Below are 26,516 nucleotides of genomic sequence, written 5' to 3'. Positions count from 1 at the left end.
CCTAAAATATGCCACCCAGTAAATGCCACCGTATCCACAGGCAGCAGCTTTGGTCCTGCACTTCCCACCCCACCGCTGAATCCTCATTTCCATTCCCGTGTCACTTGCTTCTCACTGGTGGCAGGCAGACTTCTCTCTAACTCCCCTTCCTGCCTCCTGGGGGGACCGTACAGAGCTGCCCTTCCTTCTTTTGTGCCCATGTTGCTCCCGTGGCCCTCTGATCTGAGGTGATGGGCTCCACAGCCTCCCCGCCGAACCCTGATCCACCCCAGTCCTTTGTCTCGGGGTCCTCCTGTTTGTCTCAGTGACCTGGCCTGGGGACAAGCCTGCTCAAGGACAGAGGAGAACAGCCCCAAGAGGGTTTACTCAGTCTGCTCATTGTCCAGGTAAGGGAGCGAAAGCCAGAGGAAAGAGAGCCATGTTCAAGGTCAGACAGCAATTCAATGGCAGGCACACCCAGCCAGGGCTAGTCTTAGCCCACCTGGGAGTTTCTGTCCTCCCTCAGCTGCTCTCTCTCTGACAGGCCTCCTTGGACGCCCCAGTCCCTCTGCCTGTGGGCGTGAGGCCACAGGAGGCTAGCTTCCCTCAGGATACAGGGCAAGACTGATGCCTTTGAACTTTGACTCCTCAGAGAGCATGTGGGGTGGGATGGGGGAGGGGCTGAGAAAACATTGCTTTGGGCTTAAGCTGCTGGCATTTGTTAGGCCGAGAATTTGGGACATCCTTGCTTCCCATTATCTGCTTGAGGCAGAGATGGGGGCATGGCAGGTGTTCTGAGTCGGCTCATCTGTTTCCTCCAGCCCAGCCCTGGTTTGCAGACTTGCCCACCTGCTCTGGCCCCACCCTGACATCTAATGGCGAGAGGTTGGTTCACACTGGGGCTCCCTGGGCCCTCCATGAGTGATGGGGGTCTCTCAGGAACTCCTTCGTGACCCTTCCTCACCCACCCGGAAGGAGGCGGTTTTCATATACCCTCAGCACGGCAGCCCAGATACCACGATCCACCGTGGGGAGGGCTCTGAGAGAAGGTCATGTGCTCAGGGGTCCCGGGGAGATAGCAGACCCCAGAAGCCTCTCCAGCCCTCCTGCGAGTTGTGTCCCCAGCAAGGTCCCTGACTCCTGGCTCAGTGAAGCTGGACGAGCCATAGGGAGCACGTGGTCCACCGTGTGAAGCACTAGTCTGGATTTGCTCAATGGATGCAGCCCTCAGATGTGGGCACCTTGCCTGGTGGCCTGTGGAACCACAGTTTGGGAAATGCTGGCTTTGCCTCCCATCTGGGTGTGACAGTGAAGCTCAGACAGCTAGTTCAAGGGCCAGAGCTGGAATTCTGGACCAGAAGAAGGTCCCGACGAGGCCGGTTGCATCCACCTGGCCCTTTGGTGCTCTCTTAGGTGTGGTGGGCTGGGAAGGTGCCTAATCCCTATGGACACAGGAGAAAGATGGCTGGTCCTCCTTCGACCTGGTCTGAGGGGCCAGTACAGGGCATAGATATGATGCCTTCTGGCCTGGAACAAGGGTGGTGGCTGGGGGAGGGGGAACAGGTGGGGTCTGCCGCTGTGGGATGCCCCTCCCCCACTCCAAATCCAATCTAAAGCTGGACTCACAACCCCTTACATTTAAATATTGCTTGAGGATAGTGTAAGTCACAGCTGGCATGACCTTGCCAGAAAAAAAAAAAAAAAGACCAGGATCATAAAAGAACCAATTTTAAAAGTTCATCTGGGGTCCTTATGAATTTTGGGTTCTGGGGGACAGCTGGATGGAGATAGTTAGCTTAGGAGGGAAGTCAGGTCTGGGGATCCAGAGATGAGATTTGTTTGAGTAAAGATGAGGGCCGAGGCTGTGAGATTGCCAAGGATGCTCTTGCAGAGAAAGAGATTCAAGGACCGGTCCCTGGGGAGTGGGAAGAGGAAGAAGATAAATGGATTTCAGGAAGATGGGATGAGATCCAGGCAGAGGTGTGACCTGACAGCGGAGCGGAGGGATGCTTCCTGGAGAGGCAGTGAGTCTCACGGAGAAGCCGTGGAAGGTGAGGCGTTAGCTTGGACACCAGGAAGCCGAGAACTGTCAACGAATGGCTCATGTTATTCAGTGAGGACAGGGAGGCAACACATTCACGCAGTGAGACTTTTAACGTTAAGTCTGTGAAGGATAAATGACCCTAAGAGGAGGTGGTGGTGGGTGGGTTTGCCAGAGGAGGCTGTGTGTTTATGGGCTGGTGGGAGGGTGCAGAGGAGCAGCAAAGGCTGCTGAACACAGTGGATGCAGTGGCCTGGACATCAGAACTTGCTTGGGATGCACAGGTCCTAGGTGGGTCTGAGGGGACATGTCGTGGAGACCTCAGAGGGACACCATACACTCGAGGTCCACTCAGCAGCCCTAGTACCCATCAGGGAGCTGAACTAGGAAGTGGGGATCCTGGTCTATACTGGGAATTGTTATGGAGCGGGGAGGGCTATGGAGGGGAAGGAACCAGCTGATCTGCCCAAGAACCCTGTGGGGTGGAAAGGGAGGCTGGTTGTCCCAAGATGTGTGGACTCGCACAGCAGGGCCCAGACCAGAGCCTGGTCTCCAGTCCCGTCCAAGATGAGGCCAGGAGATGGCCAGTGAATCAGCATTTTAGTCACAGTGGATGTTGGTCTCTTGCTGTTGGTTTACCAGTCCCAAAATCCGACCCCAGGCTCCGCACCCGAGGTGTTCATTCTGCAGATGTGCACTGGGCCTGCACCCGAAAGCGCTGTGTTCAGACTCAGGTTAGATTACCTTAGTGGATGCCGCTGGGGGCACGTGGCCCAGAGGCAGCTGGGCTCAGGTTTCCTCCAGGGTGTTTTCCCGGTGGCTGCAAGGCCTCCCTCTGTGGCTCCCTGGCCCATCGGCGGGACTCATTTTGGGCTGAGGGGACCCACGATCTGCTCTGGGAGGCCAAGCCCCTCTGAGACGGCTTACCTGCCTCACCTGCCTTCTCAGGGGCCATCTGGACTCGGGAGCTAGAAGTCTGGCTTCAGACTCCTACCTCTGCCCTGTCGGGTTCCTTTTCTCCCTCTTGGTGGTTCCCTTCTCTCCCCCAACACTGGCCCTGTTCTGTCCCCCCATAAGACATGCCCTGAAACTTGGTCCAACAAGGGCCAATGGCTCAACACTTAGACTGTCACTTTCCCAAACCACTTGTTTCAAAAGAGTCAGAAGATTTTACCTTAAGGAATGCATCCCTAACATGGAATTTCTCATTGCTCTGGTGGGCAAGGTCTTACCCAAAGTCCCTAATCACGGCATTGAGGCAATAGAGAGTCCATCGATTCTGAGTGCCGAGGGGCGAGCTGTAGAGCGGGGCTTTCTCTACTGGACCCTGAAGGAGAGAGGCAGGGAGTGGACTGGAGCCACGGTGGCCACAGCTGCAGAACTTGCTCAGTCTTCAGGAGGCCCCATCCTCTCTGCTCACCCCCAGCCTTTGTGACCTCAGCTGGAGGCGAAGCAGGTAGCATAATTCAGCAAATGGGATGGGTCAGTTTTAGCTGAGTTTCTGGAGACATCCATTTCCTGGTCTGTGTCACCTGTGCTGTGTCTTTCTCTGGGTTCAGGGACATCCTGTTCCATTTGGTTTTAGCCTCATCCCTCTCCAGCCCCAAAGGAGGATTTGTTCAGAGTCAAGGTCCCAGGTACCCCTCTGCCCCGGGGACAAGCCTGCACTTTCTGCTTCCTTGTCCTCCCTCTCAGAGAGCTCCAGCTCAGCCTGTCCTGAGCTGCCCATCCTCAGCGTGAGGGGCTTGGGCGGTGGAATCTGCTTTTCAAATGCCTGAGCTGTTAGGTCAGCTGTTCACAGCCCCAGGCAGGGCCTACAGTAGCTACCTCTGGACCCTCCAGCTCTTCCCGGGCTGGGCTGGTGTGGAGGGGAGCCTGGTTGTGGGTGTGCCCAGAGGCCTGCTTCTGAAGACCAGGAGACCATGGGGCTGGCTGGCAGCCGCTGCCTGGCCCCATCCCAGGAGTCTGTCTTTCCTGGGATTGTGTCATTGGGACCACAGGAAGGCAGAGTCGCTGTTGCTCTGTCCAGCTCTCAGTCCTGGACCCAGAAAGATTACAGGTGGGAGGTTGGCTCGGGTGGGAGGTTGGCTCAGCTGGAGCAGGCTCCCCAGGTTCATTGCAAGGCTGTTAAGTGATCAGAAGAGGCTTTTCTCCCTTGGGTGGGGGTGGGCCCTCCCCCCCACCCTCCCCCAGTGGTCCTTGTCTTTTGCAACCTGGAGAGCACTTGACCTCTAGCCCTCTGTCAACTCAGAGAAAGTGCTCAAGGGCACAGAACAAGCACAGGCTGTGTAGCCAGTCCTGGGGAGAGGAGCGCTCCTCAGAAGCAGAGGGTCCTGAAGAAATGGGTGATGTGGCCATCCCCGGGGAGCCCACCCTGGGTCAGGAACCAGGATGGACTTGTGATTTGAGGTGACAGGCAGTACATGATCAGCAAGAGGCATGAGGGTGCAATGTGGATTTGGACACAGCAGGAACAGAGGGGAGGAAGGGTGGGGCTGGTTAATCACACAAGGTGGGCACTTGACTGACAGGAGAGGCCGGAAAGATGAGGCAGATGGGGGCCCTTCTCTGAAAGGCCCAGCTCTCCAGCCCCAAGGCCAGGCTGTGCCCATTGTGAGGTCCCAGCTGGCCCCGTTGTGCAGGCAATAATGGGCTACGGCCCTGACCCCAGGAGCCACATTCTATTTAGGGAGATGACACGCACTGAAAAAAAATGTAACTAACACCCCCGGCAGCTCTGGTTGGAGTTCAGAGGAGGGCTGGAAGGTTGGCCTCATGGAGGGGCAGGGTTTCAACTACACTGGGAGGAAGGGGACCATCGCTGGACTGTCAGCTGCAAGAGGACAGGGCTCTGCATTTGTTTAATTTGCTCACCACTCCATTACCAACACTTAGCACAGCACTGGGCTCACTGGAGGCACTTGACAATGTCTGATGAATGAGGAGGCAGAGACAGTGGAGTATCTGAAGATGGTGATCAAAGCCAGGAGTCGGGGAGCTCGGAGCATTGCGCTGGCAGGGATGGGCTGACACCAGCTCTGGCTAGATTGTGGGGCTCCTGATTGGGGAGATCAGACCACCCTGATGTGTTGGAGCCCATTTGGAAGGGCCTTGAATGCCAAGCCAAGTGGCTCTCTCCCTAGCCCTCAGCATACTCTAGCCTGTTCCCCTTCCAGTGAGCCCCTCCCCTTCTCCTCCCTCTCAGATATTTTTGGATCCTTCTAGAGTGGGGACTGCATTTTGAGCTCAAACAGGTGCAGGCAAAGTCTGGCCTGGAGTTCTGGGCCCGCAGGAAGTGGGTTGCACTGGGAGATCAGCCCACAGCCAGGCCAGGGGAGAGCCCTGGGGTTTGGGAGCAAACCCTCCCTCCCCCACCGGGTCACTGCCAAAACTGCTGCTCCAGGTTCTCCTCCAAGTGACCATTCATCTGCCTCCCATAGAATTTTCCCTAGATGGCAATAGGTGAGGACAAAGCCATCGCCTTGATCACTAGGTCTCTGAAGTGCATCTGATTCCATAGCTGCCTGCCCTGTACACCTGCACGCACCAGAGAGGCTTTCAGCCACTGCTGGTTACTTGGTTTTTCCTGAATTTCCTTCTGCCCTTTGTTCCAAGGATCAGGTAATAGAAGATCGCTTATTTCTCTAGCTTATCCCAGGAAATGAAGACACCAGGAATGCTCCCTGGGACCCGGGAAGGGGTCTGGAAAAACTGGTGCGGGGTCACAACCCTCGCCGTGGCCCGGGGGGGCCCATCCTGGCCTCAGGCTCCCAGCAGAAGGAGCCTGGGTCCCAGCTGTGACAGGAACAGAAGTCCTGTGGCGAATCCACCTCCTTCTCCTGTCTTTTCCTGCCTCAGTTTTTTTTTGTTTGTTTGTTTTTTTGGTTTTTTTGGTTTTTTGTGGTTCGCGGGCCTCTCACTGTTGTGGCCTCTCCCGTTGCGGAGCACAGGCTCCGGACGCGCAGGCTCAGCGGCCATGGCTCATGGGCCCAGCCGCTCCGTGGCATGTGGGATCTTCCCGGACTGGGGCACGAACCCACGTCCCCTGCATCAGCAGGCGGATTCTCAGCCACTGCGCCACCAGGGAAGCCCCTCAGGTTTGTTTTTGAGTGGATAGTTTAGGCCAGTGGCCTCTCCACCCAGACCCCCCTTCCCCGAGGCTGCCCACAGGTGTGCCTGGGGTGGGGGTGGCATGCGCTCTAGGACTTGAGGACAGAGCAAGCCCTGGCATTGTCACAATTTGCCACCAAGCCCCTTACCATCTCTGCACCTGTTTGCTTGCCCGTAAAACAGGATAATAATACTTGCCCTATTTACAGCATGGGGTTGTTATATGACTAAAATAAGAAAATGGTTATTGGATGCTTAGGATGTTTTTCGATCTCAGACACTTTTTAAGGTTAGAAGGACTGTGACAATGAGTACAGGGTCTCGCCGCGGACAGTATTCCTGTAGCTTGACATCTGCCTCTGGTTTCCTCAAATATCATTAAACTTGTACAACTCGAGGAATCCATCAACACACCTGCCCCTTCTCAGCACTGTTAATATCCTCAGGATTCTCTGTCCTCAAAAAGCTTACAAACCAGGAGGGGAGGATGTCCCCACTTATAATAGGAGTAGGGAACCATATAAGGCAGATGTAATCAGGGGCTAAAAATAAGTAGGCAGAGCTTGCTGGGAGAGGGGGAGCAGGGGACGGGGACGGGGCCCTGGGGCTGGTGAGCATGACCAAGTTAGCAAGAGAGGGGTCGGGAGGCTTTTGTGGGCCTGAGTTAGGTGTTGGTTCCTATATTATTTTCCTGGGGCTACCATAACAAATGACTCCAAACTAGATGGCTTCAAACAACAGAAATGTATTCTCTCCCAGTCTGGAGGCCAGAAGTCTGAAATCAAGGTGTGGGCCGCACTCCCTCTGGAGGCTCCTGGGGAGGATCCTTCCTGCCAGCTTTTGGTGGGTCCGCAGGCCTAGGCCTTCCTTGGCTGGTGGGTGCATCTCTCCAATCTGTGCCTCTGTCCTCAAGTGGCCTCTTCTCTGTGTGTCTCCTCTTTTTTTTAAAAAAAATATATATTTTTAAAAAATTAATTAAATTAATTAATTTATTTTTGGCTGCGTTGGGTCTTTGTTGCTGCACACTGGCTTTCTCTAGTTGCAGCGAGCGGGGGCTACTCTTCGTTGAGGTGCGCGGCTTCTCATTGCGGTGGCTTCTCTTGTTGCAAAGCACCGGCTCTAGGAGCGCGGGCTTCAGTAGTTGTGGCACATGGGCTCAGTTGCTCCACAGCATGTGGGATCTTCCCAGACCAGGGCTCGAACCCGTGTCCCCTGCATTGGCAGGTGGATTGTTAACCACTGAGCCACCAGGGAAGCCCTCTCCTCCTCTTATAAGAGCACCAGTCATTGGATCCAGGGCCCACCCTAATTCAGTGTGACCTCATCTTGACTAATTACCGCCGCACAGACCCTATTTCCAAATCATATCACATCCTGAGGTTCCAGATGGGACACTCTTCAACCACTACAGTTCCTTAGCCCTGGACCCAGGCTGCTGAGCAGTTGCTGGCTATGAACAGATTGTTCTTGTCTCTCTCCCAGGTGGTCGCACCTGTTTCCTTGGTCCTCTCTCGGGCCCCACAACCTACGCGATTGCACCAGCCGCTAATCTGGAGCTCTGCTGACACTCCCTGGACAAGTGTGTTGAATGAATGGATGGACAGCTGGCCAGGGGCAGGGGATTCCAGGAGCAGCACCTAGCCTAGCGGTGGTGCTGGGGAGGACAGTGGGGAGAATTTTCCAGGAATAGGCATGTGCTGAGGGCAGGGGGTCTGGTTTCCGGCTGGTCGTGTGTTGGGCAGAGCGGTGAGCTGAGAACCCAGAAACTCTCCTGGGGAGTGAGCGCCAGCACCCAGCCCCTCACTGTCTCCTACGTGCTCGTGCTCGGCAGGGGAGGAGCAGGATGCAGGCCCCTCCTACTACTCTGCAGACCCCACATGGAGACAGAACTTCCCGGTGACCCTCTGCTGTCATCCACGAGGTGTCCACCTCTCGGCCTCTGCCTTCCTACGCTCTCCTTGCCGGCAGGAGCCCCTAGCTGGAAGGTGTCTGGGTCTCCTCACAGCGGAGTTAGGGGTCCCCAACCCAGAGACTGGGGTGTTGGCCAGCTCTGGGAGCTGGTGACTGTGGCTCTGTGGCTCTCTCTGTGGTTTGTCCTGGCTCTGGAGGAGCGCAGGGGTGGGGGCAGCTCTCCAGGGGCCCCTCGCCTTTCCAGAAATGCTCACCAGTGAATCCAGTCTGCACCCAAAATGCCCTAACCCCCCTACCCCAGGAGCTTCTACGATGAGCCCCTGGGGTCCACATCCCTGCCTGGCACTGAAAGTCTGCCGCCAGGAAGCGGGTTCTCTCTTCCTGCCTGCCCACTGCCCCTCCAATTAGCTGCTATTTCTTTAAGGGGAGGATCTTTATATTTAGGAATCCAGATCGTGGTTATCACAGCAACCTCCTGAGCTGGTAAGGCAGATACTCCTAGGAGCCTTTGCTCACAAAATAATAGGACTGGACAGGTAAAGTGACCCCGCCCATGGGTACTTCTCTGGTTCTGAATTCTGGTCCTGACTCTCCTGTCTTCTGGAACTTTGAACTTTCTGAATTAAGGGAAGGCCTCATGTTTTGCCACCATCCATCCATCCATCCAATGGCTGTTCAGGTGCTGGGATACAAAAATCTCTGATAGACAGGAAACCAGATAAGTAAGTTATCTAGTTCATTAGACATTTATAGGTGCAGCTGAGAAAGAGACTTGGATGGAAAGAGGGGAAGTTGGGTTGGGAGGTAGCCTCACCAGGGTGGCCGGGAGGCCTGTAGAGAAGGTGACCAGAAGCCACGACTCAGGGAAGGAGGGGAGAGAGCTAGGCAGTTATGTGGGGAGCATTCCCAGCAGAAAGCACAGTACAGGGAGGACGGGGGCCTGACGCTCCCCGGAAGAGCGAAGCAAAGAGACAGAGACGGGTGGGGGTGGGCAGCGTTGGAGGGTGTGTGCAGAGGGGGGCAAGGGGCTCAGGAAGGGGCTGTTCCACAGTCCAGGAGAGAGACAACAGCACCTGGGGCCAGGGCTGGTGGGGGTGGGGGGTGGGGTGGGGGAGAAACAGTTAAATTGAGGATAGATTTTGAAGGTAGACAACAGGTTCAACTAAGGTTTTGGAGAAAGAAAAGAATTGTAGATGCTTTATATGTTTGGTGTTTTTTTTTTTTTTTTTTTTGCGGTACACGGGCCTCTCAGTGTTGTGGCCTCTCCCGTTGCGGAGCACAGGCTCCGGACGCGCAGGCTCAGCGGCCATGGCTCATGGGCCCAGCCGCTCTGCGGCATGTGGGATCTTCCCGGACCGGGGCACGAACCCGTGTCCCCTGCGTCGGCAGGCGGATTCTCAACCACTGCGCTACCAAGGAAGCCCATATGTGTTTTTTTTGGCGGGGGCTGAGCCCTGGAATCTTAGTTTCCCTCAGTGAAAGTGCCACATCTTAACCACTGGACCTCCAGGGATGTCCTAATGCTTTATCTTTTTTTTAAAAAAATTATTTATGGGCTTCCCTGGTGGCGCAGTGGTTGAGAATCCGCCTGCCGATGCAGGGGACGCGGGTTCGTGCCCCGGTCCGGGAAGATCTCACATGCCGCCGAGCGGCCGGGCCCGTGAGCCATGGCCGCTGAGCCTGCGCGTCTGGAGCCTGTGCTCCGCAACGGGAGAGGCCACAGCAGTGAGAGGCCCGCGTACCACAAAAAAAAAAAAAAAAAAAAAAAATTATTTATTTATTATTTTTGGCTGTGTTGGGTCTTCGTTGCTGCGTGCGGGCTTTCTCTAGTTGCAGTGAGTGGGGGCTACTCTTCGTTGCGGTGCACTGGCCTCTCATTGCGGTGGCCTCTCTTGTTGCAGAGCACGGGCTCTAGAGAGTGAGGGCTTCAGTATATGCAGCACATGGGCTCAGTAGTTGTGGCTCGCGGGCTTTAGAGTGCTGGCACGGTAGTTGTGGTGCACAGGTTTAGTTGCTCCGCGGCATGTGGGATCTTCCTGGACCAGGGCTCGAACCCATGCCCCCTGCATTGGCAGGTGGATTCTTAACCACTGTGCCACCAGGGAAGCCCCATTTTTGGAACAGCTTTATTGAGATATAATTAATATACTCTACAATTTGCCTATTTAAAGTGTACAATTCAATAGTTTTTAGTATATTCACAGAAATGTGTAACTATCAGCACGGTCAATTTTAGAATATTTTTCTTCACCTCAAAGAGAAACCCCTGTGTCCATCAGCAGTCACCCCACCCCCTACCCTGTTCCACCCCTGCCCAGCCTCCCATCCCCTGGCTGCCACTAATCTGCTTTCTGCCTCTGTGGGTTTCCCTGTTCTGGACATTTCATGTAAATGGAATCATGCAATATATGGTGTTTTGTGTCTGGCTTCATTCACTGAGCATCATGTCTTGAAGCTTCATCCACCATGTAGCCTGTGTCAGTGCTTCATTTATTTTTATGGCTGATAATATTCCACAGTATGGATGGACCACATTTTGTTTATCCATTCATCCATTGATGAACATTTGGGTTGTTTCCACTTTTTGGTTATTGTGAATAATGCTGCTGTGAACATCGGCGTATATGTTCTTGTGTGGAGATGTGTTTTGGTGAGAGTTTATCCTACCAGTAGAAGTTCCGTATACTTTTCTAGTAGTATCCGGCTTTCAGAATTCCATCACATGTCATTTAAGCCTCCCACCCTCTGACATGCAATAGGTGCTCCATCAGTAGCAGTGGAATGAAGGCAGAACGAATCTGGAGGTGGGGAGGGTGCATATTTTTCTCTTCTGTCTTATTACTGATGAAACAGGGACAGAAAGCTAAAATAGTTGTTCGAGGCCCAACTGCTGATTAGTGGAGCAAATTCGGGTCCTGACTCTGTCCTTCTCTTTTCTTCTTCCTCCCCAGAGTCACAGAGTTTCCAGGGCTTCCCCCCCGAACCTGCAGCTCTGCCTGGCCACTGGGGTTCCATCCCAGGGGTAAGGACTTCCCACCCTTTTGTGCTCTCTTTCCAGAAATGTCCCCTGGAAGGGTAGCAAGGCCAGTTAGACCCCAGACCCACGATGTTCTTGCAGCTCATGGGCATCAGCCCTGATGGCCGCCTGTGGCCTTGGAGATGGGCCATTGCCTGGGATGGGGAGCCAGGGGCAAGCCTGCTACAGCCTACTGCAGGGAGGCTCCAATGCGCCATCAGGGAAGTCCTGAGCATGATTTCTTAAAGAATTCCGCAGGCATCTATTGTGTGAGTCTTGGTGCTCAGAGCTTTCTCAGGCTCTTCTGTGGGGTGTAAAGAGATAATGGGCCTACCTCCTGCCCTGGAGGGGATGACAACCTAGAAGGGAAGGAAGGACACCCTCCTCTGCCCCGCCAACACACACAGGTCACAGCCACACAGGGCAGGGGCTGCGTCACCTGGCTCAGTGTGGACAGTCGTGGACACTGAGTCAGCTGAGGTCAGGGGGACCTGTGTAGCCTGGGGTAGTGAGGCCCGGGAGGTGTTGTGGGGAGGTGGGACATAGCTGGTTTGAGGGACCGGGTGCGGCTGGATGCTCAGGAAGCAGAGGGTGACCCAGGCATGTGGTGATGTGGCCGTCAGCAGACCTGTTACAGGTTGGATTGTGTCTCCTGAGAAGATATGCTGAAGTCCTAACCTCAGCATCTCAGAATGAGACCTGTTTTGGAAATAGGGTTGTTGCAGATGTAGTTAGTTAGTCTGACTGGTGTCCTTAGAGGAAAAGGAGAAGAGACACAGAATAGAGGCACAGGGAGAAGGCCATGTGTGACGGAGGCAGAGATTGGAGACACCCATTAACAAGCCAAGGGTTGCTGGGAGCCACCAGAGCTGGAGGAGACAGGAAGGCACCTCCGCTAGAGCCTTTGGGGGAAACAGTGCCCTGCAACACCTTGATATTGGACTTCTGGCCCCAGAACCAGGAGAAAATACATTTCTTTCTTCTTTTTTTTTTTTTTTGTGGTACGCGAGCCTCTCACTGCTGTGGCCTCTCCCGTTGCAGAGCACAGGCTCCGGACGCGCAGGCTCAGCGGCCATGGCTCACAGGCCCAGCTGCTCCGCAGCATGTGGGATCTTCCTGGACCAGGTCACGAACCTGTGTCCCCTGCATCGGCAGGCGGATTCTCAACCACTGTGCCACCAGGGAAGCCCGAGAAAATACATTTCTATTGCTTTAAGCCACCAGGTTGTGGTGCTTTGTTATAGCAGCTTCGGGAAAGGAATACAAGACCAGGCTCAGGCTTCAGTGCAGGGATTTGGGACTTCTATCCAGCAGGAGTGGGAGGCCCTTTGGGCAGGCAGCCTGCTGGATCCTCAGGTGCGGCCTGGCACAGCCTGTGTGGGGCCCATGGTAGTGACCAGGAAGGGTCACCCTGGGGACAGCATGTGTGGAATGTCCACTTGCTCTTGCCCCGCTCTCCATCCTGCCCTTGGCTTTAACCTTCCTCTCTCCAGAGGAGCCACGAGAACTAAGGAGTAGATGGCCCATCTGCATGGCCACCAGGTGCCAGAGGAAGAGAAGGCTCATGCATGGTGAGAGACTTGTCTGTTTTCAGTATTTGAAGAGACGAGATGGAGAACCCAGGGCCTCGGTGACGCTGAGCCCACCCGAGAAGGAAGCTGCTCTCGGGTTTAACTGCTTTAATGATTCCTCCTCAGGATGGGATGTCCCAAGAGGGAGCCCCCATGGAGGGCTGAGAGGCCTGGCCTGTGGGAGGGATGGAGCCCGGGCTCCCCAGGAGAGTGGGGCCCACATGTCTGGGGTTCAGGTGTCTTGGGGATACAAACCGGAAACCAGTCTGCTTCCAGAGGAGATGTGAGATCTCTAGGACATTCCACCAAAGAGCAGCCTGTGTGTTCTAGCTGTCTTTGTCTGTGGTGTCCAAGCTCTGGAGCCATAACTGAGGGTAATGGATAGATTTGCTCCAGAGGCTTTGGAAGTTTGTACCGTTCAAGGAGCAGAAGGTGGGAGGTGGTCTTCTGCCCTTTCTCTGTGACCTGGATGCTGGAAGACTCCTCTGGTCCAGTCTTGTGACCTCTGCTGTCCTGAACTCAGAGAACTAAGAGCTGGTCTCACGCAGCTTCGCGACAAGAGAAGCCACTGCAATGAGATGCTCGCGCACCACAACGAAGAGTAGACCCTGCTCGCTGCAACTAGAGAAAACCCACGCGCATCAACGAAGACCCAATGCTGCCAAAAATAAATAAAATAAATAAATTTGTATTTTAAAAAAAGCATTAAAAAAAAGATGAGGACTTCCCTGGTGGCGCAGTGGTTAAGAATCCGCCTGCCAATGCAGGGGACACGGGTTCGAGCCCTGCATCGGGAAGATCCCACATGCCACGGAGCAACTAAGACCGTGAGCCACAATTACTGAGCCTGAGCTCTAGGGCCTGCAAGCCACAGCTACTGAAGCCCGCGTGCCTAGAGCCCATGCTCTGCAACAAGAGAAGCCACCGCAATGAGGAGCCCGCGCACCACAATGAAGAGTAGCCCCCGCTCGCCACAACTAGAGAAAGCCTGTGCACAGCAATGAAGACCCAACGCAGCCAAATAAATAAATAAAATTAAAAATAAAAGATGAGGTTTGGGGAGCCCGTCTGTCTCAAATTTGGGGAAGCCCTTTGTGAGAGAAGGTGGAAAGATCTGGCATCTTGGCGTCTGGGTGGCAGTTTTTCTGGAAGGGTCCATGGGCCAGGCACACAGGGCGGAATATTAGTGTGTTATTGCTGCCCTACCCTCTCCCCTTGGCTAGACCTTCCTTCCTAAAATCCTCTGAGCAGACCTGGTGGCGGGGGCTCCTGGGGGTGAGATCTGCTAAGGATGACGCCTCACCCCTGAGCTGGCACGGTGGGGGGAGAGCTGTGGAGGTGGGCAGAGCTGCTGGCGGTGCCAAGGTGAAGGGGCTGTGGTGGTCGGGGCATGCCGGCCAGTGTGCGAGGCCCTTCCAAGCCGTGGAAACATCAGCTCTGATTGCTGGACAAGCAAGTGCCTCTGAGGGGGAGCTGGAGCTGCTCTCCCTTGCCTCTGGGGTGGCCAAAGCAGTGTCCTCGAGGCCTGAGTCGTTCCTGAAGGGCTTGCTGTTTTGCTCCGTGTGCTCACTGGTCTTAAGGATGGCGGTGAGGCCACGTGGGCAGCTCGAGTGGCCTATCTCCCATCGTGCTGCCGGTTCCCAGAGTAGGGAAGAGCCCTCACCCGTTCTCACACAGATGTGGCCCCTGATATGCCTTTGCATTGAGGTGAAGTGCAGGGTCACCTCACTTCAACAGCTGGATGGGAGGGGCCTGGGAGGCAGAAGACAGAGGGGGAGGCGAGTGTGGCCGCGGAAGTTTCTGGGTGAATCAGGGCTGCCTGAAAGTGGGAGTCAGTGGCCTCAGGAGTTAGCCTGGGGCGGAGGAGGCCGAGGTCTGGGCCCGGGAGTGTTGGTAGCTCAGGTCTGTTCCTGACCCAGACCAGCGGGAACCACAGAGAGCTGGGCCACCCCCAGGTGCCCACAGCTCCTTGTCTGAGCTGCTTCCAGCTGGAAGAAGAGGAGAAGAACCCCGGACAGAAAGACCTTGCCTGGCCCACTGACTGACCCCCAGAAACAGGGGGTTGAGGGGAGTAGGGTGCAGGTGAGCCAGCTTGGTTCCTGTCCAAAGCTCGTTCTGTTTTTGGCCTGGCATCTTTTCTCTCCAGGAAATTATTATTATCATACCTGACATTCGTAGAATGCTTTTTTTTTTTTTTTTTCCTTTGGCCATGCGACTTGCAGAATCTTAGTTCCCCGACCAGGGATTGAACCCAGGTCCCGGCACTGAAAGTGCCGAGTCCTAACCACTGGACCACTGGGAAATTCCCCGTAGAATGTTTTTAAACATCGTCTGATGTTTAAAATACTCCGCAAGGGTTGGCAAAGCAGGTATCATTCTCTGTGTTTTATGGGTGAATGGAGCTGGGTGTGGGGAGTGAGGAGCAGCCCATATACTAACCTGCATGGCAGTGAGGAAGGCTCCCAGGAGCAGAGCCCAGCTCTCCTGGCTTCTAACGGTGTCCAGAGAGACCAGTCTGCCTCTGGGTCTCGCGGCAAAAGAAAGCCCTGAGATGTGGGCGTGGCCCAGAAAGGTGTCAGATCTGGTTCCTGAGCTCGAGAACCAAGCCAGCTTCCTCCCACTTCCCTGGCTCGGGGAGGAGGTGGGTCTGTGTCATTACTCCCCCACACCTGCCAAGCCCATGACGGCTCTGACCTTAACCCAAGGCGTTTATCTGACCACGACCTTGGAAGCCACACTCCTTTAGCCCCCAGTGGGTTGCTCCCTGCCTGGTACCCCAAAGTTAGACTATCAGCCCTCCCAGAGGTGGTCCTCGAGCTCCCAGGGAAGTTGTTTCTTCTGGTGAGGAGGTCGAGGTGGGGGAAACCACCTGCCTGCCTCAGCCTGTCTCAGAATCCAACTTGCATCCCTCCCTCCTTCCTTTTCCTTCCCACCCACCTCGGCCCCTCTGAATGGAGGAAGTATCACCAACAACTCCTGCAAGGATCTGTGCTCACTTCAGGCAGGGAAAGCTGAGCATCCCTTTAATGATCAAGTCACACCCAGGGCTTAGGGCTTAGTGTTTTGCTTCTTCCAAAGGTACTTGCCTTTTGAAAGTGAGCGCTCACCCATTTTCATGAATCCTCCGGGCATCAGTGCTGAGCACGTGTGTACACCATGGCTGTGGGATCCCGGGCAATTTCTCTGTGTACCTCCCAAACCAAGAATTCCCGGGAATTAGGGGTGGGGAAGGGGGATGGAGTTATTCTGTCAATCTCTGGACTTTATGGGTTAAAAACAATTGTCTTGAAGTCTTGAATATCCTTTTCAAAGGGAGGAAGAAGAGGGTAGGCAGAGAAGTCGTTGTACGTCTGAGGCTGACTCACCCCCTCTCATTTTGGGGTGGGTGGGGGAGCGGCCAGATGCTGGGATAGCTCAAGAGACCCGGAATTGGTGGAGAGCTGGGTTCCAGAACCAGCCCACTGCTAACTAGCCTAACTAACCCTGTGGTCTTGGGATAGTCACTTATCAGAGTTTTAGGATCCTGATCAGTGAAATCAAACCAGTTCGTCTGTGAGGAGATCCCTTTTGACCCCCATTCCATGGTTCCCACTGACTGCTGCCACATCATTGTGTCCTATCCCCTGGGTGAATTATTTTGGGGCTAGAGTCCAGCCCGGGACAAGCTGTCCTGGTGAGATTAGCCTTGACTTTAGGAGCTTGGCCAGGAAGCCAAAGAACCTTCCACGAATGGCTGCCTGGTCTCCTTGTCTGGGGGGAGGAGACAGGGGCCCACAGAACGGTGAGGGAGAGGGTCTCAGGGTCCCAGAAGGAGGTAGGCACTTCCCTCCTAAGTTCCTTTTCAGCATCAGCGTCTGTAAAGCCATCTGAAGACTCATCCAAGAGGTGAAGAAACAAGGGACCCTGAGCAGTGAACATTTACTCTATAAATAAGGCCAAGAAAAAATGTGATGCCAGAGGGGTCGCTGCCATTGGCTCAGTCCAGGAGTGCTCAGGGACAGGATCTAGAACACGGAAGGGTTGGGCTGCCACTCTGGCCTCATGAACTTTGATTCTGAAGTGCCCTCCACTGCACCTCAGGCACTGCAGATGAGACGTCCAAGTGTCTGGGCGGAGGACAGCCTGGTGAAAGACGGGGGAATCCCTGGACGACCAGACCACTATTCCTGACTCCCAGGGACAGGTGTGTCCAGAGGTAGAAGTGAAAAGTGATTGTACCACCAGAACTTTTTTTTTTTTTTTTTAACTGATGATGCACCTGCATCATCATGTATGAGTAATGGTGTATTCTACCTGTGTGTGACTTTGGACTCAATGGTTTCAGTTCAAAAGGATGAGAAGTCACGTCGACAGATGCTTGGAAACATGCGCTAAGGAGACTTGGAAGGTTGGAACTGAGTCTACATTCTGGTCCGTGAAGAGGTCGGCCAAAGTAGGTCAACCAAACAAAAGATCTTGGGTGTTGACCTCTCTTTTCCTGAGGTCCAGTTCCAAACTCGAGACAGACTCCCTGACACTTGGTACTGAGGGTGACCCAGAGCTGGGATTCTCAAACTTTGGTGTTTATTAGAATCAACTTGTGAAACACCCAGATTCACAGTGATCCAACCCTGGAGATGGGGCATCTGTGCCACAAAAGCCCTGCAGGGCTCGATGCCACTCGCTGTGGTCCAGAGAGCTCAGCTTTGTTTCTTGGCCTGAGTGCTAGCCCAGCCTTGGATGGCCTGTTGAGCCAACACTTGACTTTGCTGTGTCTGCTTCCTCATTTCAAGAGAAGTTAATAATTTTTACTTCCCTGCTTCAGAGGACTGCTGGGGGGGTGGGGATGAAGAACATGAAGTTACTTGGGGAAGTATGAAGTTCTGTGTGAAGGTCAGATGTCATCTAGCTCTGTGCTGGGTGCATGTTGATCAGCAAAGTGAAAAGATGCTGTGACGGGGGGCTTCTTGGGCTGCTGGAGAAAATGATCAAGAGGAGGACTTTTTAGGGAACAGGCAGGGGAGGCAGGAGAGTGGTTGTCAACCACCCCGCCCCACCCGACTTAGGCAGTGGGACAGACAGACCCAAGGAGAGCTGCTGGGCAGGAAGTACCAAGGCGGTGGCTGAAACCCAGCTCCTTCATCTCCCCTCACCCACTAGGCCCTTCCATGGAACACTAGCATCTCATGGGACATGGTTTGCAAACCATGTGGGAGCAGAAAGAACTCTAGACTGAGGGCCATGAACTTGGGCTCTGTCCCAACTCTACCCCTGATCTTGGGCAAGTCTCTAAAGCTCCCCAGCCAGAGCTTCTTCCTCTGCAGTGGACTCACCAAGTCCCCTGGCAACTCCGCAGTAACCTGAGTCTGTACAAAATGTTTGGGAAGAGTTAGGAGCTGGAAAAAAGTCCAGTGTTTGGTGGTGGAGAGAGGAGAGAGGAACTGAGCCTGGGGTTCCCGCTAAGGCTGTGGGAGGGTGGGGGAGCAGCTTTCTCCTCAGAGAAAGGCTGATGGCAGAGGGGGCATCAGGAGAGAAAGCAGAGCCAGTTTATGCCGTGCTTTGCCTGGGGCACCAGCCTGTCAGGCTCAGGGGCCTTCCCATGATCACTGAGGCTGAGCTGGGGACTTGCTATTCACGTACCCTGTCCAGGGCCTGGGTGGCTGCCTTGACATTAGCACATACAGTGTGGTACTACATGTCCTGGGGTAGACTGAGACTCATCTTACCAGGCTCTCACACTGGCCAGCATGTCCTGGGTCCTCTGCGTCCCCCACCCCTCCTCCAGGGCCACTAGGGGGCTTCAGCAAGACCCTAGGGAGGCCAGGGTGGGTGGTAAGACACTGGGTTTGATTTCACAGAATTGAACTGAGTTTAACTGGAGGCTCTTGAAGCCTCTGATTGCCTCCTGGAGGAGAGATTGGGCCCAATGGCACAGCTGCTTCCTGGGGATTGAGCTCTGGGGACCCAATGGCATGGCTTGTTCCACTGAGAGACTTTCTGTCAGAGAAGTTATTTTTAGCCTGGGAAGGAAGGTCACGGCATGAAACCATTACCCTGGGGTTTTTTTTTTTTTTTTTTTTTTGCGGTACGCGGGCCTCTCACTGCTGTGGCCTCTCCCGCCGCGGAGCACAGGCCCCGGATGCGCAGGCCCAGCAGCCATGGCCCACGGGCCCAGCCGCTCCACGGCACGTGGGATCCTCCCGGACCCGGGAACGAACCCGTGTCCCCTGCATCGGCAGGCGGGCTCCCAACAACTGCGCCACCAGGGAAGCCCCCACCCTGGGTTTTTTTTTTCACTCCAAATTGTTTAGCAGAAGGACAAGGGCAGCTTGGCACTAAGTCATAAAAACCAGGGAAGAGTATGGATGTAAATGTGTACACACACATGTCCCAACTTGACTTCGTGTCCAGGGCCCAGGCATGGAAATACACAACAGTTCGAAGGTCACGTATACCTCCAAAGTCTGGGGTCCTTATCTCCCTTCAGAGGATGCAGCTCTCTCACCCCCACCAGGACAGAGGGTGTTTTGACAATATTAGAAATGCCACAGGCAGTCAGACCCACAGTCTGTTCAGCCCGGTATCACCACCATCAACAACACCATCAAAATCACTATCACCATTATCATCATCACCACCATCATCACCATAATCAACACCATCAAAATCACTATCACCACCATCATCATCACCATCATCATCAACAACGTTAATAGTAGAGGGTGACAGGGCCTGTTGGAAAGGGCTGGGTTCCCTAGAGGAGAATCCTTGACCACTGCTATTTCAAGGTCAAATGCAAAGCCCCGTTGATCCATCCAATTTGGGAGCCTCCAGTGGGTACATGAGTGGGGAGGGGCCAAGAGCAGAAGCCTTGGGGTCAGGATAATTTGGCTGAGCAGAGGTATGCAGCTTTGGCTGCATGTTAGAATTACTCCCCAATTTTTTTTGTTGGGGGGTAAAGTTCTGATGCTGGGGCTACACCCTGGACTAATTCAATCAGAACCTCTGAGGAGGGGGAGAGGAGTGGGATCAAGAGCCAAGTGATTCCAATATACAGCCAGTGTCAAGAACCAGTGGTTCAGAGGCAGTTTTCTGAGCTCATGTAGACTGTGCTTCTCAAACTGTAATATGCAACAAATGAATTGTTAAAATGCAGATTCTGATTCAGTGGTTCTAGGCTGGGGCCTGAGAGTCTGCATCTCCACCAGCCTCCCAGGTGATGCTGATGCTGCAGGGGCCTGGACCACACACTGAGTAGCACGGGGGAGCAGAGGGCGGGGGGAGTAGGATGGGGTAGGGGGCAGGGTAGAACCCTTCTGTAGGGTCAGGCAATCTCCTTGACAGCTCTGGAGTTAAATGGCCTCAGCCAGTTGCTAGCTGTGTGATGTTGGGCAAGGCATTCAGTACCTCTGATTCCAGTCCTCTCATCTGTAAAATGGGGATGAGTAAGACTTGTTTTACAGAAGTAAGCAAGTTGAGTAAGATCAAGTAAGTTCATGTTTTATACATAAAGTGCTCAAGCATTGCCTGGCCCACTGAATAATTGTACAAATATATCTCACATATATCTTGCTGCTCAGAGGTCTGTCAATCTCTTGGGTTAAACCAAATTCCTGCCATAGGATTTTTTTCCAGAGGTTGTCAGGGGTGGGGGGGGTGGGGTGGGGGGGAGATAGACATTCAAGCAAAGGAATCAGGACTTACAGGTATTCAGGTGGTAATGAAAGAAAATTTTAATGAGTAACCTCCAGCTCCCCCACTAAGGCACCAGGAATACCTATTGTACCCAAATCTCCCCATGGACCTCTTCATAGCACTTTCTGGGGGTCAGGCAGGATCCCAGCTCTGGGGACAGAGGGAGGATTAAGCCTTGGTTCCTGCAATCCAGGAGCCAGAGAGGGCGTATGCAGGGAGGGGCGAGGTACCAGCGGGAAGGGGTTCCTCTATGCTCCCCTCAACACAGCGTAGCATGGAAGACCTGGACAAGGAGCAGGCAGTTCTGGGTTCCACTTGCCCTCTAGCCGCCTGGTGTCTTGGGCAAATCAGACTTTCTCTAGACCTTCACCTCTGAAACCTGGCTGACAGTAATAAGGGAGGTGAATGTGGTCACAAATGTGAAGGCTGTTGGGGGAAGTGCTATATCAACAGGTGGGCTCCTTTATACTAAAAGGCACCCAAACTTCCCATCCTTCTGAATTTGATAGCAGGTTGTATCTGTGAGGGTTAATGAGAGAATAATTGTTCCTGGCCTCTGGAGGCTTCCCCAGCTTTCAGGGAACAAGGGGGTGGGTACCCTGAGGCAGAAGGGGTAGGTACCCCCAAGAAGTGGCTTTTCTTTGTGGGAGGCAGAGCTGGGCCTGAGAGAGGAGGCACTGTGCCCAGCAGGGAGGAGGGATGCTCCTTCCTCAGAAAGAGTCCTGTGAATCAAGGGAGACCAGGGGATGTCTCAGGTACCCTGAGGCAGGGCACCCACCGTCCTGTCCCCTCATCCCCATGTGTCGGCGATGTTCCCCCTCTATGGGTCTCCTCCTTAAACAGGTCCCAACCTGGGTGGGCGGGGGCAGAAGGGTTAGGTCCCACCCTCCCTTTTGACCCCATTGTCCAAATAAATCACACTTGTCCCTTGACAGAGGCATCTGACACAGACTGGGCCCCTTCCTGCCCTCTGCTTTGCTCTCCCAGTGCCCTTGGCTCTCCCGGTAAAGCTCTGGGCCCTTAGAAGGGGATCCCCTCAGGAGGGGTTCTCTAAGTCCACCAGGAAGCCCAGGCCTGCCCGTTTTGTGTATCTCTTCCTCCTCAGGCCATGTCCCCTCTAATCTTAGGTAGAGAGGCCAGCAAATGCCTGCCCTTAAGGGGACAGAAATGGATGTGTGACTTAAGGTTGAGAGCCACAAGTAATCCCCTAAGTGCTCTGCCCCTTAAGCTAAGAGGATCTGGCCAGCACACACCTGTTTTCACTACTTTGCTGGTAGCAATATAAAAAGCACGCTGGTTAATGACTCTAGGAACTGATAAGGGGTGGGGTGGACATGCATCTGTCCTATCCTGGAAAGATCTCGGGTAAGCCAGGCTGCACGTGCCTGCCAGCAAGGCTCAGGAAGGGCTGGAAGGGCTCACCCAACTTCCATCCCCTCGGGGAGGCTGGAGAGGCAGGGTCAGCGGCGGGGCTCGGGGTGGGTCAGCTGCTCGCTCTGAGCCACGGCTCCCATCAAGAGGGAGGCTCTGCCGGCCACGCAGGGCTGTTATGAAGACCAGGGAGGGAGGAGCCCCACAGTCCCGCTGGTCCACACCGCTCTCCTGGAGACAGGAGCTAGGCTGAGTTAGACTTTTGAGAAGCAAAGCGAGTGCCAACCCCTTGACATTTACCAATCGTGTTCTAATCATCTAGAACTGCAAGTTTCCGCTTCGGGTGGCACAGAAGATGTTGGCAGTTTGTTGGAGAATCATTTCTCTGCTGGAGACGCAAGTCTAGAGGAGAAGGAAAGGGCGCTTCAGGCAGAAGCGGCCCCTGGAGAGACGAACCTGCTCCTTCACCCCACAGATGGCAGAGAGGCTGGGGGTTCGGAGAAGACAGCCGCCGGGGCCCCCGCCACCAACGGCCTGGGCTCTGATCCCGAAGCCAGCCTCTCCAAAGCCTCAGCCTCCGAGTCAGCTCCCCCCGGGGAACCTGCGAGGTCCGGGGAGGAAGATACGGGCCCACCTGGAGCAAGCGCCCTTCCCCCAGCAGGGGAGGGGGCGCCAGAGCTCAGCTCCGGAGAGGGCCCAGGACAGGAGGCGGAGGGACAAGCTGGGAGTGGCGAGGTCCCCGAGGAAGCCGCGGAGGCTCTAGGGGACGACCCCGCGCAGGGAGCAGCAGCAGGGCCCCCAGAGCCTGAAGACTCAGGGGACTCTCCCAGCAAGGAGGTCGAGACAGGAGGGGAGGGCAGCCCAGGGCCGGGTCAGGAGCCGGAATTGCCAGATGGAGTAGCGGACTTGAACGCAGAAGCCGCGGAGGGGGCGGAGGACCAGGGGGAGCCCAGCCCCGGCCCAGCGTCGGACGCGCGCGCAGAGGTGGGGGGCGCGCAGGAGGACCGCCCCGCAGAGGGGATGCCCGAGGACCATGAGGACGCGGCATCCTACGAAGAAGAGGGGGGCGAAGAATCCGAAGAGGACAGCAGCGACGGGACTAGTTCGGAAGAAGCAGGGAGCGCCTCGGAGGAGGAAGAAGCCATGGAGGAAGGCGGGGAAGGAGCCCAGGAGGCGGCGGGAAGCGCGAGCAGCGGGGAGGAGGGGGCCCGACCAAGCGCTGAGGAGTCGCACGCGGGGCCCGAGGGGGCCGAGGCGCAGGAGCCCAAGGAGGAGGGGCCTCAGGGTAGGGGATCCCAGGGCTGCTCCGGGCACCTCCGCGGGGGTGGCGGAGTGGCGGCTGCGTGGCGGCTGCTCCGGGAATTGGGGAAGCTGCGGTCTTCCCGGAGGTCTTGTGTGTAGGGGCAGGCAGGAAGCCACAGGGCGGGAGAGCCCCCAGCCAGCCCCGGGTTCGTGGGGTGGAGGCCCCATGGGGGTTGCCCGGCCCTCGGGGTGCCTTCAGGCTGTCCATTAGCCACTTATCCCCACTTCGGAGGGAACCTGGAGAGCCCAGAGGAACCTGATCACGTTATAGGCCATCAGAAACTTACCGGTTAAGGTCCCTCAATGCACTTTAACACAGACCAGTGCCTTAACCCAAAGGACGGGGTGGGGGTGGGGGGCCTAGTGTCAGGATTTGAGGCCCGGAGGCAGGCTGGTGGGTGTGAGGGGGCACTGCGGGACCATGTTGGTGGGCTAGCTCCTGGGGTCTCTCCTTGAAGACTAGGCCATGTCAGGATGGTGATAAGAAACCTCAGGCTGTCTGTGACACTCACGTCCCACAGATGTCCATCCACCTGGAGCAGCAGCAGCAGCCTTGCTTGCTCTCAGGGCCAGGGAACAGGGAAGGGGGCGTGGGCAGGGCCAAAGCTGCTGGGCAACAATGGAGTCTGTAGCATCCTAGGGAGGTGTGGCCTCATCCACCAAGTACACTGACCTGGACCAAGAACTGGCTTGTAGGATGGAGGCACTGGGGTCAGTCTTCACTTTCCAACACAGGTTTCCTTGCAGAGCTTAGTTTCCACACCTGTCAGGTACACGCACTGGGGGAGCAAGCCCCTCCCCTTTCCCTGGCCTCCCAGTTCTGGATCTGATCTCAGAAAGAATCACTCTCTTGAGGTGCTGCATGAGGCACATTGATTCTTCTCCCTTCCCTCCTGGAACTGGTCTCCCTCTGCCCCACAGGCCAAGTCTATCCTCCTTCTATCACCTAAAATGTTTTGTGCAATCAGCCCCGGTAGAAACAGCTATGATGTTAGAGGCCCAGGAATGTGAGCACCCCTCCCTGGAGCCTCAGGTGGTCATGGACATCTCTTGCTGGGTCAGAAGCAGCAGTGCTCCTGCCTCTCCCTCCCCCCTCCCCACTCTGCTCCCCAAGACTCCCTGTAGCAGATCTTCCTGATAAAATGCTCACTTGACCAGGCCAGTGGTTCTCTTAGAACCCAAAATGCAGACTCCTATAAACCACTCCTCTCAGGAAGTTTTCTAACTCCCCCTGCTAAGACTTTGTAGGCACACTTCTTAGGCCCTCCTAGCTTCTGGAATCTTTCCTTCCGTACCCACATCGCTGTCTGTAATTATATTACTTTCCAGGTTATTTCACTCCCTCTCCCCGCCAGACTGTAGAAAAGTCCGCAAGGGCAGAGCTGGGTCGGTTTTGGGCACTACAGCATTCACAGCGCAGTACTCCGTGCTTGGTGTATGTAGTAGGTGCTCAATCAACAGTTGTTGAATACCTAAAATGGATCAAGGAGCTTAACAAGTTGAGTTTGAATTTTAAAACTCCCTCCTAGAAACAGGGCTTCCTGCAGTTGAACCTGGCAAAGCTTGGTCAGCACTTGCTCACAACCCCGCCCTTGCCCGACTGGAGGGAACCTAGAGCCACTGGCTCCTAGTTCTGCCCTAACCCTGCTCTCTGCTTCTCTCCCCAGAAGAGGCGGAAGATGTGAGTGAGGAAGCCCCGCTGAGGGACCGCTCCCACATTGAGAAAACTCTGATGCTGAATGAGGACAAGCCAACTGATGATTTCTCTGGTAACCAGGGGCAGGAACTGGGAGGTGGGGGGGCTGGGGTGGTAGGGGTGGGGCGGGGGTGGGCTGTGTGGTGTGTTGGTGGGGACCTGGGCTGGGCTGGGAGAGCCCTGTGGCCAGAGGCCACGCAGCGCCTGGCAGGGCATGACTGCAGCTCTGAGGCCAGCAGGCACCCCAGGGAGGAGGAGCGCCCTGGAGATGGGGTGCTTCATGGAGAAGCCTCTGTGAACAGCATGCAAGGCTGGGGGGCTCTGGGTTGGCCGGGAGGAGGAAAGGCGATCCAAGCAGAGGGACCAGCGAAAGGGTGGAAGGCAAATCCCAGTGCTGCTGCCTGGGGACGGTGCAGCCTCCAATTCATGGCCAGGGAGGGTTGTTCATCACTTTGGCTTTGATTTTTTCAGTTTATAAAGCCCTTTGGTGTCCAGTATTTCATTTCATTCTTGTAATAACCCAAGGCTTTCAGCAGGGCTTACTGTCTCCTCTTAATCGATGAGCTGGTGGAAGCTCAGCAGGGCAGGGCTTTGCTCTGGCACACAGCTGGAGACGGGCAGCTCACGGGCAGGGTCTGGAAAGACTGACCCTCGGTGGCCCCATGTTCTTCCCTCCCTTTGCCTCACCCCACGAGCCCCTTCTCCCTGGAGCCACACTCTTCTCAAGAAGATACTTGGGATGTCTGAATCCTCCCAGGGGCACCGAGGATGCGGTGAAGGGTGCAGGGCTGGGGCGGCCATGCCTCCTTGCCCTCTAAACCTAAGGGAAGCATGAGTACAGTTTGCGGGGGCAGAGAGAAGGAGATGCGGTTCCCATCTGCCATAGAAAGGGCCTTCGGGTAGCTGCAGGCTGAGGCGGTGCTTCTGGACACGCTGTTGAGGGGAAGAAGAGGGTTAGGTTAAAAAAAAAGCTCTGGAGGCTTTCAGGGGTTGGGGGGATGCCTTTTGGTTTAAAGATTTCTGAGGGTTGGGATGTGCACCAGCTCCCCCCAGGAACTGTGCAGTACTGATGTACTGCACAGCCCCTGCTCCCCACCAGGCGGGGCCAGAGCCGCCCTGGGGAGTGAGACGGATCCACAGCGGTGAAGCCGCCTGGTGAAGCCCCTGCCTGACCCTTGCCCTTCTCTGCCCCCAGTGGTGCTGCAGCGGCTTCGAAAGATCTACCACTCATCCATCAAGCCCCTGGAGCAGTCTTACAAATACAATGAGCTTCGGCAGCACGAGATCACAGGTACCTCTAGTGTCTGGAGGTCGGAGGTCGGGCCTATACCTCTGACTGTCCACACTTCCCTGAGCCCTCAAGGGGAGTTCTCCTGAGTTCTCAGGGAGGGGCAGAGACCTCAGTGGCACGAACCATCCTTTCCCAGCAGGTGTGCCCCTTAATTTTCACAGGGCTTTATGGGAGAGCAAGTGTTTCATCTGTGAGCATTCATGCAGGCAGTTTTGGTTTCCAAGGATGGAGATGCCAACTTCCATCCCTCCTGTGCTCAAGAGCCACGAAGGGCTCCCCATTCACATAGAGTTCATGTCTTCAGTCCCCTGATTGGCCTAGAATCCTTCCCTCCTCCTAATGGCTTCTCAACTCAACTTCCCTTGGGTCTGGATTCTTTCAAAAATTGATTTTCAAAATCATAAAAATAAGATATACTTGTTGCCAAAAAAGTTCTGTGCAAAATAGTATAGATTGAAAAATAAAAATCTCTTTCTTGATTTCCAGCCTCTCTAATTCCACTCCCAGAGACAGCTGCTGCTACGGTTTCTCATGAATACTTCCAGATATCGCTC

The 26,516-nt window shown here is 55.0% G+C and overlaps 1 protein-coding gene across 2 annotated transcripts in view; it reads left to right on the top strand.

Annotated features, from left to right (window-relative positions):
• The window catches only part of SRL (sarcalumenin), a 36,735-nt gene that overhangs the window by 1,905 nt on the left and 8,314 nt on the right, over window positions 1–26,516 (top strand). The window contains exons 2-4 of one of the 2 annotated variants that reach the window (XM_059037431.2): window positions 21,996–22,958; window positions 24,643–24,744; window positions 25,867–25,962. In XM_059037431.2, coding sequence (XP_058893414.1) covers window positions 21,996–22,958; window positions 24,643–24,744; window positions 25,867–25,962 — 1,161 coding nt within the window. The remainder of the gene's footprint in view (window positions 1–21,995; window positions 22,959–24,642; window positions 24,745–25,866; window positions 25,963–26,516) is intronic. The other variant, XM_067013635.1, reaches the window with a different exon arrangement.

Source organism: Kogia breviceps, chromosome 14 (assembly GCF_026419965.1).
Source record: "Kogia breviceps isolate mKogBre1 chromosome 14, mKogBre1 haplotype 1, whole genome shotgun sequence".
NCBI classification, from domain to species: domain Eukaryota; kingdom Metazoa; phylum Chordata; class Mammalia; order Artiodactyla; family Physeteridae; genus Kogia; species Kogia breviceps.
The sequence above is the reverse complement of the archived record's forward strand: the minus strand, read 5'-3'. Positions and strand labels throughout refer to the sequence as shown.